Here is a 14,945-nt window from a genome sequence, read left to right as displayed (position 1 = left end):
TCGAAGGGCCAAATGGCCTGCTCCTGCACCTATTTGTAAGTAGGTCTTAGCAGGTCATGATGCTAGTCGTATGTACTCATGGCATCAAGTAGGTCGGGGCGTTTTTTTTTAACATAATGAAAAATGTCCACGAGTAAAAAAGGTTGTGAATTAGGTCATGAAAGTAGGACAGGCCCTTTATATTGAGGCTGTCCCACTTGTCCTAGGCTGTTCCCACTGCTGGAAATGTCCTCTCCATGTCCAGCTGCTTCTGCAGTCTCTCATCCTAAGACCGACTTACACACAGCTGATGCCTGCTACGAGGAAAGATTGGACAGGCCAGGTTTGCAACCACAAGAAGGGGATTGGATCGAAAAATAAAAACCCTCAGGTCTTGACAGAGTGGAAGCAGTGGAGATGTTTCCCCCGAGACCCTGTGTAGAATCACAGTTTAAAAATAAGGGGTCATCCGTTTAGGACAGAGCGGAAACTAAATATTTGCTTTTGAATGCTTGAGAGTCTTCAGAATCTTCTTCCTCAAAAGGCAGTGTCAGCAAGAGTCTTTGGATGTTTAATGGCTGCAGCAAATAGATTGTATCTCAGCGAGTGACATATATAGGAACAGAGTTGAGGTCACAATCAGATCAATCTATTAAATGATGTTATTGCACCTGCCTCAGTAGCTTTTTCCATATACCATCTCATCCGAGTAAAATTGCTGGTGAGTGCGGACTCAGTGGGCCGAAGGGCCTGTTTCCGTGCTGTATCTAAACCAAACCAGCAGCAAATTCAGGCAGATTTAGTGTCCAGGCCCTCCATGAACCAATCTGGTCTCAAACAAATCTTCCCGCACTTGCATCAAAAACAGAAAGTAATGAGAGAGATTTTAATTAAACTTCAACCCAGATGAACAGAGCAGCCCGGAAAATAAACAAGCAAAAGGTCACTGTTGGTAACTAAAATTTTAATGCAGTACCATTTCTTGCTGCAAGGAATGATAGCGATGCACAGTCTTGTGTAGTACACAATCAGACTTTCTACACTAGCAGATTACAGTAAAGGTACATGGAACATTGAGATTTATAGTTTTCGTATAAAATTGTTAGTACAAACATCTAAATTGGTGTACGATGTTCCTTCAAATTCAGTTCCAATGCAGAGCAACATTACAGGTTGGTTCTCTAACAACTAGTTAGAGGGTGGGTCAAGTTAAATATAACTTTATATATACACTTTAAAACAATGTGAAAGGAACAAAAGCATGAACTATTAACATGTGAATCAAAAACTATATATATACACACATTTTCCCTGCTTTCCTCCAGCACCTGCCCTCCCCACATGATCAGGTCTTGGTGCCCGTCGCTCAGAGCAGGTGAGAAACATCATCTACACTGCAGCCACACACCGGGGCTTTCAAACGAAAGCAACTTCCAAATGCAAGCAGGGCAGGGTTCTCCAAAAGCAGGATGTAAATGTGCGCTACTGAAACACAACTGCACCAAATCACTGCTTTGGAAGAAACTCGTGGAGAGAGAAAATTCAAGGTTTAAAAAAAATAAAAAAATCTTGGAACCAGTAGCAACTCAAAACGAAAAAGGAAATGACCCATCTTGCGAGGTTTCCTAATAAACGGAATATTTTCAATAGCCACTGGCACCATGAAGGGCAGTTTCAGCAATTTTGTACAAAGCAAATAAATCTTGTCTCGGCTGCCGAAACATCATCTAGATCCGAGTTAAGATGCACACAGTTTGGGAACTAAAACATGTTTGGTCTTCAGCAGATGTCTCAATGAATGGAAGCACTCATTTTCAACTGGCTCAGCTCCTTTGAACCCAATATTCCCAACACGCCAATTAGTTGGGGAATTAAACTACAAACCTCAATCTGACGTTTTATCACAAGGACGCTCAATCAAATTCAAATCTGTCACATTCACTTCTTTTTAAAAATAATTCCAAACTCCACGTTCATGCAAGTTCTAGGAAGCCAGACCAGTTGTCCTGACACTGATTTCTCAACTGTCAATATTAGAACATGGTTAATGTGGACTGACTGAAGAAGCCCTGGGCTGATGGGCCCACCAGAATGGTCCAGCAATGAATGTCTCAACAAAACTAGTCAAATGATGACCAATTCTTCTCAACTTAATCTAAGAAACACAGGATTTTAAACCAAATGTCTGAATTAAATGGGATCATACGGTTCAAAGCGTTTGCATGAAACAAAGTTGAGGTACTTAAATCCCAAACCCAGCAACAGACAGGGGGAAAAAAAAAAATGACGAGGCCAACATTTCATAGAAAATCTTTTAGCAAATTATAAAAACATTTCAACATGGCGGTGTTTACTCTGCACTGTTGACAGGGGATTGCTCCCGGGAGCCCGACCAGGAACGTGGCGATTTACCAGGGGAATTCAACCGCGACCTCGACTGGGATGGCTTCCTGCGATGCTTGACCTCTGGCGAGCGGCTTGGGGTGCGGGATTCGTCCCGCTGCCGCTTGGCGTCACGGGCAGGCGACCTGCTGCGGGAGGAGCGAGACCGGCTGCGGCTCAGCGAACGGCTGGCAGACCTCGAAACGCTTCTGGAGCCCTTGTAGCTGCGGGATCGCGAAGAGCTTCGAGAACGAGATCTGGTCCAAGACCTGGAGGAGAAAAGACACGGGTTTATAGAGTACCTAAATGAACAAAATCGCAATGTGAGCGGTCATCGATTTGCTCTTGAACCCATGTCATCACAACTATTGTCAGGCAGAACGGAAAGGAATACCAGTCTAGATATAATCAGGTTTATTAAAGGAACTGCAGATGCTGGAAAATCAAAGGTAGACAAAAGTGCTGGAGAAACTCAGCGGGTGCAGCAGCATCTATGGAGCGAAGGAAATGGGCAACGTTTCGTCCCGAAACGTTGCCCATTTCCTTCGCTCCATAGATGCTGCTGCACCCGCTGAGTTTCTCTAGCACTTTTGTCTACCTATAATCGGGACTGGACCGTTGATGAGCACATTCCATTTCCCAGTGGAAGATGTACAGTGGCCTCCAGCTGCAGTGACTAATGCCTTCTGTATGAAAGGCATAGAGGTTTTTCTAAAGTCGCTATATTCAAGGCTAGTGCAGAACCTATGCCCTTCTGCACAACATGCCCCATCTACATTATACCCCTCCTCTTAAACCATTCGGTAATGGACGTAGGGCCAAACGGCAACAATTCTGGTTGGATTGGGCACTAACGGCCCATCTTCAGGTGTCTGCCCTTGTCGCAAGTTGGCTCCAGCAGCCCGCCACGTGGAGATCTTAAAAAAAACTGGAGCACTCGGGTACCAGCCCAGTCTCCTAGTTTAAATTCATCTGATCCATGGAAACATAGAAAATAGGTGCAGGAGGAGGCCATTCGGCCCTTCGAGTCTGCACCGCCATTCAATATGATCATGGCTGATCATCCAACTCAGTATCCCGTACCAGCCTTCTCTCCATACCCCCTGATCCCCTTAGCCACAAGGGCCACATCTAACTCCCTCTTAAATATAGCCAATGAACTGTGGCCTCAACTACCTTCTGTTGCAGAGAGTTCCAAAGATTCACCACTCTCTGTGTGAAAAATGTTTTTCTCATCTCCGTCTTAAAAGGATTTCCCCCTTATCCTTAAGCTGTGACCCCTTGTCCTGGGCTTCCCCAACATCGGGAACAATCTTCCTGCTTTTGGAATGAAACAGTGCAAACCCACAATCGCTGCAACGATTACCTGTGGCGGCGAGGCTCCTCGATCAGTTGGACCCTTCGCCCACTGATCTCTTTCCCATCCAGTTTGTCAATGGCATTTTTCAAATCAGTGTAAGAAGCAAACTCCACAATGCTATGAAGAGAATAAAAAAACACACAAGTCAGCAATGGAATGATGGAATAGATGCAAAAGGGCAGAACAATTTCTAAAGTCATTTACTGTCAATGCAAATGTATATGCACGTTGCAATTAAGCCCAGTGATTTATAATTTGCCAATGGCAAACATCCAAGAGTTTCCAGTCACCGCCACAGCCATTATACGGGAGGGGCAAGTGCAGTGCACACTCTCTCTTTCCATCTTTGCCACTCCAAATCTCTCCAGCCCTCTCCAAACACCAATGTGCCTTGCCAAACACCCAAAGGTCTTCCTGCACAGTCACCTCGAGTCTAATTGCAGAGTTCACAGCTCCCCTTATTCATCAAGCACGCAAACAGGTATACAGCAAAGGTAGACAAAAATGCTAGGGAAACTCAGCGGGTAAGGCAGCATCTTAAGGAATGAAGGAAATAGGCAACATTTCGGGTCGAAACGTTGCCTATTCCCTTCGATCCGTAGATGCTGCCTCACCCGCTGAGTTTCTCCAGCATTTTTGTCTCCCTCTGGTATAGATACATTTTGTTGGCCTGTCTAGTCATGAACAATGGCAGAAATGTTTAATTGATTGTAATAAGTAAATATGCATCACCACTTTATTGAAGCCTTGGGGCCGAAACCCTTCTTTGGACAGCAATATGTTTGACATTCAGTCTTGGTGTTTGTTCAAATAGCAATCATATGTTTAAAATATTACCATCCACATGAAGCCTAAAGTTGAACTGGAACTTTTGAGAAGTGACCTAGAACTGACCTATGGACTTGCTGACAAATGACAAAATGCTGCTATTTATAATCCCATGCCCTTTCCTTGCTCAAATTTGAAGCACGGGCAGAACACCTGCACTTTAACACTTTATGAAACCACAAACTTACTGCCAAGCTCCCCCCAAAGAGGTTCCCCAGCTCACACAAATGCCAACAGTTTGACCACTCGTGAATACCCAAACATTACCCCAAGAAGAGAAAAAAAAACTACTTTTAGCTGGGAATGTTAAAAATGGTTGGTAGACAAAAGTGCTGGAGAAATTCAGCGGGTGTAGCAGCATCTATGGAGCGAAGGAAATAGGTTTTGTTGCCCATTTCCTTCGCTCCATAGATGCTGCTGCACCCGCTGAGTTTCTCCAGCACTTTTGTCTACCTTCGATTTTCCAGCATCTGCAGTTCCTTCTTAAACATGTTAAAAAATGGTTGTTCATTGTCAGCAAATATGGAAAGTGACTGCTGGTTGGGAGTATGTGTTCTGAATTTAAATGATAACTAAAGGGCACTCTCTTACCCTTCATTATTGTGGATTCTATGAGCATCAGTGAAGGTCACTTCACCAGCCTGCCGCATGATGTCTTTCAGATCCTACAAACAGGAGAGACACTTAATGCGGTTCACACAGGAACAAACACACAACACAATAACCACCAGTTAATTGCCTCAGAATTGGGATGTCATGCTATGGGACGGACTTTAAGTGTATGGGATGTGGACTGCTTGTGGTGTAGCCAAATGTAACCCGACAACAGGGCTAAACCTCCCTGTTCCACCACACACAGGATGGCAACATATGAACAATTAACATGCTGTGGAATGTCACAGTCAACTGCACCAAACTGAAGACCATTGCTTCAAAGTTCCTGTAAATGGTCTGATCAAGATTTAAAAATAATCTTCAGCACATCAGGCTTGTTAACTCGTGCTCAACCAAGCAAAAGGAATAACTTGGTTGGTGACGGCTCGAATTATTTACGAAAATTAACCAGCAGTGCCGGAAAAGAGAACCATCCCTTCAACTTGTAAAGAAAATGTGTGCTGCTCTCATTACCACCACTGTGGCGTACAGGGAGATTGGAAAGTGGTTTCACTTCAACATCACCGCCCCACCCCGCGGCCTCCATTTCCTTCGTATTATGTGCGTTTGGATCGCTCGATAAACATGTGGCATAATTTGTGTCGCAACCGAGTCAATACAGCAGGACCCATGGAATGATAGATCCCGGTGGGAAGAAGCCTTGAAATATTGTGCTCAATATCATGACATCCCCATTCCAAATTAAATATATATAAAATTTAAATTAGCCCTGGGTTACCCAGACATTTTACAATTTTTAGGCAACCGTCCAAGCCCTACACGATGATGCATCTAAGCATAGGGTGCACCGCCCACTCAATACGATACCCTGTCGATACAGCATCTTGGGGCATGGCCCTTCCCTCAGTGGCACCGAATGTGCCTGCCACCCTGGGTAAGTGCCACCAATAACCATGGGTTGGGTGAAGGCTCGGCCACCTCACAAGTCAATCTCCTGACAAGCCTCCGAGAGCGAGATCGACACGTTTTTTTTTTTTTCCTTACACCAGGAACTTGGGAATGCGACAGGAGTCGGCGCCATCGGTGACCCTAGGATCAGTACAACCCAGAACCCGCGTCCAGCCGCCTGAATTATCGTGGGAGCCGACTGGCAAATTAGTCAACACGGGACTATTCCAGAAACAGGGCGCGACAACACGAGAAAAGGGAACTCCTGGTCAAAATGCCAATGACCTCACGACAAGCTGCTAAACAAAGGTTTTCAAATTTAGTCAAGCGGTCATTAATTTCCAACAATATTCAAACCATCAGATTTATACAGTTTGTACAATTATCACAGTAAATAGGCGTAATATTGGAGCCGTTAATATTTACAATTCAGAAATGTAATGGCGATTCATTTTACAAGCTTGTGCAGAATACCATTAGATTTCAGTAGAAAAGATTTAATTAAAAATCAACAGCCTCCCAAGATCATATTTTCACAAAAATAACCCAACATGTATCATGCAGCATTCATTGTGAATTGTTACATAGAAAGAGGAGGTAGAGAAAGAAGGAGGGAGAGAAAGAGAAGGAGGGAGAGAAAGAGAAGGAGGGAGAGAAAGAGAAGGAGGGAGAGAAAGAGAAGGAGGGAGAGAAAGAGAGGGGGAGAGAAGAGGGAGAGAAAGAGAAGGAGGGAGAGAAAGAGAAGGAGGGAGAGAAAGAGAAGGAGGGAGAGAAAGAGAAGGAGGGAGAGAAAGAGAAGGAGGGAGAGAAAGAGAAGGAGGGAGAGAAAGAGAAGGAGGGAGAGAAAGAGAAGGAGGGAGAGAGAAAGAGAAGGAGAAGGAGGGAGAGAAAGAGAAGGAGGGAGAGAAAGAGAAGGCGGGAGAGAAAGCAAAGGCGGGAGAGAAAGCAAAGGCGGGAGAAAGAGAGGGAGAAAGAGAGAGAGGGGGTGGCAAAGCACCTAGCGCAGAGTGACATCAGGAAGCACTTTCTTCCATAATAATTAATGTCCAGGGGCAATAATTCGAAGTGTAATTGACGTAGGTTGGAACACTTTTTTATGGCTTGGGACAGAACTGACATGGAATGGAAAGCAAAGCTACCTATAGACAGTAATAGCTGCAAATAGACACAGTTAGGAGGTGCCAACCATTACATTCTCACAAGCCTCAATCCCCACCCCAGAGTAAAATCTCATCATTGAGGCTTTTCTTTTTTTTTTGCCCCATGAATAGCACATATAATGGGTGGGAGGCAGGAGATTAAAATTGTGCGTGAACTGTGGTTGCAAGAATGCCGTTATGCAATGGATTAAATGCTTCAACAATGTTTTATCTGGTCAATTTACACTAACCAGCTGCAGCAAAGTGGACTGCAGTTAATTCTCCACCAAGTCCGGGAGCAGCATTTTAATGCTACGCCTCTCGCAAGCCACTTAAGGAAGGAAAACAGCAGTGGCAAAAACACCTTGGAGCAAATTGCGTTGATACACGTCACACAAACACCTGCATAAGATGCGGGGAAATTGTCCATGCAATGTGTTGAAAGAACACTAAGCGGTAACCCAGAAGCCACAAATACAAGGAACAATGATATTTGTTGGGGAAACAAGATGCAGTAAATGGGTCAATAGTTAGAGCTGCCTTTAACAGGCTACCATTACCAGACTCCCAACTTCCTCAATGGACCTACTCCAAATTCCTACAAAATATTTGTATTATGCACGCACAGCTTCCCCAGGCTCAAGGGTAAAGCAAGCTATGGGTTATATTTATGAAGTTATGACCCATGTGTTTAAGCAGAGGCATCCACGAAAAACTGAAATTCTTACAGTTTTAGTCTGTTACAATTCTTGCAGATTTATATTTAAATAAGTTGACCCACCTGCCAACTAACACGGGAAGAGAGATTCTTTACAATCAGCCGGTAGTCAGTGCGAACAGGAGGCCCATATCTGAAATCACATTAACAGCATCACTTGAAAGGAACAAAGAAAGATGGGACAAAGGCACTCAGTGGGGTCTGGCATCTGCCCCAACAATCTGGGATTTTTAGTTAGACGATCACACATGAATGCCAATATTTGCCTTCAACCATGAAGGAAAGGTGATGTATCAATTCATTTTTACTGCTAGTTGGCAGTGGTCGGAGGGTGAAAACAAAACTCTAGCAGATAGAAAATGACAGGAAGCTCAAACATAAACAGCGCACAGGTGGCTGGGTCTTGCCATTAGCATTTCTCAGTTCGTGGGAGGAAAACAAACTTTACAACATCCTCAAATTGCCGGAGGAGGAAGCGAATATTCCAGGCTGATGACGTGCTTACAGGGGAATTTGTTAGGAAGCGCAGCTCAAAAGCATGAAGCCACACACGAGAAAGTTGTTTAAACAAAGAGCAGGATTTGCATTTGACAATGATGGCGAGCAGACAAAGATGAGAACAACGAGACAAGGGTGCAGGGCAGGGCAGGCAACAGTGACTTGCTGCCAGGAAGGAAGATAAAGGAAGCAGGATAGCAGATCCATGGTTTCAGACCAAGCTATAAAATTCCCCAAATGGAGAACAGGAAAACCGATGCTACGTTGTTCATGGATTTCTCCACCACCAAGAATATTATTCTTTTTTAAAGCAATAACATTGAAGGAGCAAAGATCTATGCAGAAAATGCAATCAGAAAGATTGGTTACGGATAGCTTCCTGAATTGATGCATTGGCATCAAGTACAGACAGCAGTTACAATGAAAGGGGTTACACTTCTTCCTCTTAATTTACACACTTCAATCAATTTGCTACCTTAGTCCACTGCTTCGTTCACTTCTGGGGCGATAGTAATTAAATCTCCCACCAAATCGGCCCCCCTCCTCTCCGGGGTGGTGCCTTTGCCAGTTCCACCGTGATCCTAGAGGAGTTTGGACAAAAAGAAAAAATTACATTCGAACGAGAAAGGATACAAAATTGAAATGCTACACAACCTTGAATTGTTTAAGAAATAAGCTAACAAAAAACAAGTAAAAATTGAACCTCTCAAAACTGAAGTACTAGCAATTCTAGCAGTGTGATCCAGAATTAGGATCAACTTCAACATACAGATGTTCCCGTGTTCAAATATTTAATACCAAGTTAGGAGGGGGACATGACCAGAAGGTCCACTTATAGTAGCCACAAGCAATTGATGAGAACTACAACCACTATACCGCTAAATGCCCAAATTCCATCAAATATGTTGACATTCTTGGACCACTTTCAGGATGTTTTTAGTGTAGTGAATTAATCACAGATTATTCTGCAGTACTTACCGCTCATGGAACAGCTCCTTGCCATTCAGCTCATAAACAGCATCGTCAGCATCCCGTGCATCGTCAAATTCCTAAACAAGACAGGGTTTTGGTTCAAACCAATGCTTAAGCATGTTTTATGAACACCTTCATAAAATCAGATATCGATCGGTTGCAAGCCAAAGGTCGTCAAGTCACATTTATTTATATAGCACATTTAAAAAACAACTCTCATTGGCCAAAGTGCTTTACATTTGTTATAAGTTCAAATTCCACCATTGGAACTAATAAAACCACAGAGTCAGGTAGTCTGTAGCTGGGTTCTCAAATTTAAGTGCCATAAAATTTCAATGACTCATCATTCTGGATCAGTCCAATAAAACAGGTTCAGATATATGCATTGTAAAAGGAATATATATTTACTGTTGATGTCTTTCATAGATCTCAAACCAATTCAACACAGCAAATAAGAAAGGCAGAAATCATGAGAACCATGGTGTTTAAGAAAGAACTGCAGATGGTGGAAAATCGAAGGTAGACAAAAATGCTGGAGAAACTCAGCGGGTGATGCAGCATCTATGGAGCGAAGGAATGGGTGACGTTTCGGGTCAAGACCCTTCTTCAGACTTGAAAGATGAGCAAAAATGAACTCGTACCACTTGTGAAATGGAACTGGACCACAGGAGCAGAGGTTGGATAAGGCATTGAATCACCTAGATTTGACCTTACAGATTTGGGTGCCAACTCATACCTCTATGGCTGATGTACAACTTCATTCAGGGCTGCCGAATGGAGTTGATAATCAATATAAACAACCAATTCCCAACCTGAAGATGGGGGATGATCAGAGCAGCCAAAAGTGGTTCGTAGTGCTGACGTAGACAAAAGTACTGGGGAAACTCAGCGGGTGCGGCAGCATCTATGGAGCGAAGGCAACGTTTCGGGCGGAAACCCTTCTGACGTTGTGACATGCTACCCACTGAAAAATGTTCCATAATGCAAGATAATATTTATTGACAAAGCTGCATCAACCAATGACTGCAACTACAAGCCTTATCCTTCTTGGCTGAAGAGGTCATTGGCTTGGAAGGGGCAGCTGAAGTAGCCTTGGTGACCAACAAAAGTACAATTCTTAAACGGTACACAATGCAGCCACTGTGCGCTGGCCGACCGGTGACAGAGAAAGCAAATGTCCTACAGTTGTTGAGTTGCTGCTTTGGCTTGGATGGACCTGAGCTCGAGTTGTTGCCGCTGCACTCAACCAGTTACGTGGATGACACATTTCCTGCTTGCACCAACTGCTCCGATTGCAAAAATCCTACAGTTCCAAAACCTGAATTCTCAGCACCTTTATGCAACTCAATGGGGGTCAAGGAAAGAGCGTTCACGTCGCGTCCCTGTTTCCACCAATACGTACAAGACGCGACAAGACAGACACCATTGTGTGCAAATGCAGAACAGTGTGTTCAGCTCTGCCTGAATAACTTCTAAACTTGTGTGTAGACTCGATAAGAAGGTACTCAATTAAATAGGGGACCTTAATTAGTTAGCAATGACTACACAAAAGCTGTCGCAGGGGTAATTGAGACACAGTTGACACATGATATGCCGTTTTATTGTGGCAAAGTTTCTCTTCCCTTTGCCACAAAACTACATTTGTACAACAACTCATGCCTTTGCTACAAAACAGCCACTATGAAACTTATTTGACAAGGCAACAGTGAGTCCTATTAAAACAAAATACAATGCACCTCATATAGTTATCCTTGGTCAAATGGATTACTTTGTATATCTTGGCTGCAAGTGCAGACAAAGTTAACTCAAGAATCATCTCATTGTAAAATTATTTTTTTGTGTTTTACGGCTTGTTCAATTTACTGGATACAATTTCAGAGGAAGTGAAATGTCATGCAAATCACCTTGGGGGCATTTCCCACTGGTCGCTCTGTATTGGGGATCTATGCCTGTCCTTGGTGCAGGTAAAGTATTTACCACTGGTTTAATACTGGGTTCACCCGTACTTCCAACTGCAATTTCTTTGACTCACTGGTACTGATGGGCTCTATCTAGCTCCACTACTGTTCTTCGTAATCCCTCCAAATACACTACATAACTGAAGGGCCTCGACCCAAAACGTCTCCTGTTCCTTCTCTCCAGAGATGCTGCCTGTTCCCGCCGAGTTACTCCAGCATTTTGTGTCTGTCCTCCTTCATAACAAAGACCTCTACTTGGTTGCCCCTGTCTTTACCCCTCTGCCTCCCAATGCCCAATGGTTTTTTTTTTTGTCCTAACACATGACCCCAATCTGAACTAAATAAGGTTCCATGTAGCTCCATTGTGTCCCCTCTTGCTTTCAATGATCACCCTCTAAATAAACCATAGTATATTTGTACACCAGACTCTCGTTAGGTGTATTCTTCCTCAAAAGTGTATTGTCTGTTGAACATGTGGCAGTTTGCACATTGCCTCCCATTCCCTTCACCCAAAAAGCACTACATGTTCAAATTATTATAAATGGTGGTGTCTTCCGATTACAGGTTCTCGCAGAGCACCACTATTTACCCTGTTTCACTAATTAGCCTTTACTATCCTATCTTAATCCATTCTGCTACCTTTCTCAACACGGCATCATTTGAGAGGCAGTTGAAAATCTTGGTGACGTTACATCTGCTGCAGTACCATTGCCTATTCATTCTCAAACCTACTCTTTTCACGGCAGCAACAAAGTAACCATCAAGTGCAATGAAACACACAACGAACAGATCAAGAAAAATAAATAACTTGCGTTGAATGGAGAACAAAAACTTGTTTAAAAAGGCAAAATACTCACCACAAATCCAAAGCCTCTCTTCAGGTCAATTTCACGAATGCGTCCGTAACCTTTGAAGAATTTTTCAATGTCGCGGTCCCTCACCTGAGGGCTCAGGCGACCGATGAACACTCGGCAACCATTCATTTTGAAACTTTATATAGTCTGAAAGGAGAATATTGCAATAAACACACAATATTAAGAGCTAGAATGTTGGGAGGACTGAACTGGTGGCACACGTAAACACCCAAATACCATATCACTTATGAATCCAATATGAATATGGCCCGCTGGTCACATGGAGTTGACTTGTTTGTTTAAAAAAAAAGCTACTTATAAGGTCAGGCTGGCAAAGTGCCCAATTACATTGCACCAATTGCACACAAGCTGTTAACAAAAATTACCATCTTCAGAAATTGCTAGAAATTTACAAGTTGAAAAGCAAGCAATTCATTCACAATGGCAAAAAAGTTGTAACAAATCTTAAATCTCTTAATTTTCAAATACAAGTCCTGAGATATTCCCAGAGGTAAATTGGAGTTACCCTGAAGGAAAATAACAATTGTAGGCAATGAATGCTGCCTTTTTCACAAGTATTTTAAGAGGTAGGCCAGAAACATTGTTCCTGATAACACAATGAAGGAGAAGCAATTAAATGCAAAACATTGGCCAATGCTAAAGATCCCATTCAACAAGGCAAACTATTTACATTTCCCCAACTCTGTATGCAATTTGAATAAAGTTTAATTCACACACGACAGAGAAAGGATTTAAAAAAAACCCGAAGTGGCCAGCAGGAAGTTTTGTTTTAAATCGGATTAGCGTTTTGAATGGTTAAAGCGAGACAAGCGAACACATAATATAACGTCACATTACATGGTAGAATATTGTTTTAATTTGAATTTAAACCCACAGAGCGCTAACTCAGCTTTGACTACTCGTTTTTTTTAAACTTTTTTTTGAAAAAGGGATCAGACTGCAAAATCCGTGAAAGATGTAACTTTAACAAGTCTGCCTCGTAAAAAAACGAAACGGGTTAAATCTCACACAGAGAGAAATCATCGTTACTGAAAGGTGTTACTCTAGACGGATGGTGGTGATTTCAGTTTGACGAGGTGAGGGGAGGAGAAAAAAAGGGGGGAAATATTGGGTGTTTTCCCGATTTTTTTAAAACGGGGTTAAAAATGGTGTCAGTGTGGTCGAAACGACTAATATATGAAAGACCGGGGGGGGGGGGGGGAAGTAGGTGGAGGATAGGGTGGAGAGGGGGGGTAGTGGGGAGACAGACAGAATAGGGGGGAGAGAGAGAGAGAATAGGGGAGAGAAGGGGATTGGGGTGAGAGGGGGGATACTGAGAGAGAGAGGGGGATACTGAGAGAGAGGGGGGGATACTGAGAGAGAGGGATAGGGGAGAGAAAGAGGGGGGATAGAGAGAGGGGGGGGGTAGAGGGGGGGGTAGAGAGGGGGGGGGGGAGAGGGGGGGGGGGGGTAGAGAGAGGGAGGGGGGATAGAGAGGGGGGGGGGGAGAGGGAGGGGGGGGAGAGATAGAGAGGGGGGGGGATAGAGAGGGAGAGGGAGAGATGGAGAGAGAGAGAGAGAGAGAGAGAGAGAAGGGGGGGGATAGAGAGAGAGGGGGATGGAGAGAGAGGGGGGGGGGATAGAGAGGGGGGGGGGGATAGAGAGAGAGAGGGGGGGGGTAGAGAGAGAGGGGAGGTATAGAGAGAGAGAGGGGGGGATAGAGAGAGAGGGGGGGGGAGAGGGGGGGGGGATAGAGAGGGGGGGGGGGATAGATAGAGAGAGGGGGGGGGGGGATAGAGAGAGGGAGAGGGAGATGAGAGAGAGAGATAGGGGGGACAAAGATAGAGAGGGGGGGCAGAGAGAGAGAGAGAGAGGGGATATGGAGAGAGATGGAGAGGATAGGGGGAGAAGATAGAGGGGGATACTGATAGGGAGAGAGGATAGGGAGGTGAGGAGAGGTACAAAAGGGCAACAGCCGTGGCGAGGAGGGGGAGGATGTTGTTGTGTTGTGAACACAAGGGGAACAGAACGGGACACAAGAGCAACGTCCAGAAGGTTCGGGGGGAAAAACACAGCAGTTAAACGCTGAGGTGCTGAGGTCGAGAGGTCGCCCCTCCCCCCTAACCCCAGTGTGGGGTGTCCGCTCCACCCCCACAGGGCCTAGGCCCCAGACTTGACCCCGAGGCCCAGCCGCTGCCCGCCGGGCCTAGACATCTAGGCCCGATCCGCGAGTCTTTCCCCGGCCCCCGGCCGCCCCGCTCGCACCGTGGCTCGGCTCCGTCCGCTGCCGCTGCCGCTGCCGCTCTCTCCGCCGTCGCCTCAGTCACTCGACGCCAGCGTCACCGTCACCCTGCAGTGGCACGGGGCCTCCCACTCCGCGCCGCACGGGCCAAAGATCCGCCCCCAGTGTGTGACGTCACACAGCCCGCCCCCATCTCCTCTTCCTCGCGTCCCATTGGTTACTGCGCCTGTCCGTCACGTCTGTCCCGCCTCCCCGGCGGCCGACCTCGCGTCTCATTGGTCGGCGCCCATGTCTGTCAGTCCTGCCGATCACGCGTCCTCATTGGTCCGTGTCCCTGTCAATCATTCACACTGGCCGCACGTCCCGCCCACTTCCGGGCACTGTCACTGTGTGACCAGGTCCCGCCCCCATCCTGTCATTCCCGCGTCTCATTGGTCTGCGGTCCCGTCTGT

General features: G+C 45.1%; 1 protein-coding gene across 1 annotated transcript; it reads right to left on the bottom strand.

Moving 5' to 3' along the window:
* Window positions 1-922: 922 nt before the first annotated feature.
* Window positions 923-14,653, bottom strand: LOC129714139 (serine/arginine-rich splicing factor 5-like). Its single transcript, XM_055663628.1, is given in 9 exon segments — window positions 923-2,630; window positions 3,728-3,838; window positions 5,141-5,214; window positions 8,033-8,102; window positions 8,943-9,007; window positions 9,009-9,048; window positions 9,446-9,516; window positions 12,255-12,398; window positions 14,517-14,653. Coding segments are annotated over 8 exon segments (858 nt in total). The 5' UTR covers window positions 12,381-12,398; window positions 14,517-14,653; the 3' UTR covers window positions 923-2,329.
* Window positions 14,654-14,945: the final 292 nt, after the last annotated feature.

The sequence above is a fragment of the Leucoraja erinacea genome, chromosome 38 (assembly GCF_028641065.1).
Source record: "Leucoraja erinacea ecotype New England chromosome 38, Leri_hhj_1, whole genome shotgun sequence".
In the NCBI taxonomy this organism is placed as follows: Eukaryota; Metazoa; Chordata; class Chondrichthyes; order Rajiformes; family Rajidae; genus Leucoraja; species Leucoraja erinaceus.
The sequence above is the reverse complement of the archived record's forward strand: the minus strand, read 5'-3'. Positions and strand labels throughout refer to the sequence as shown.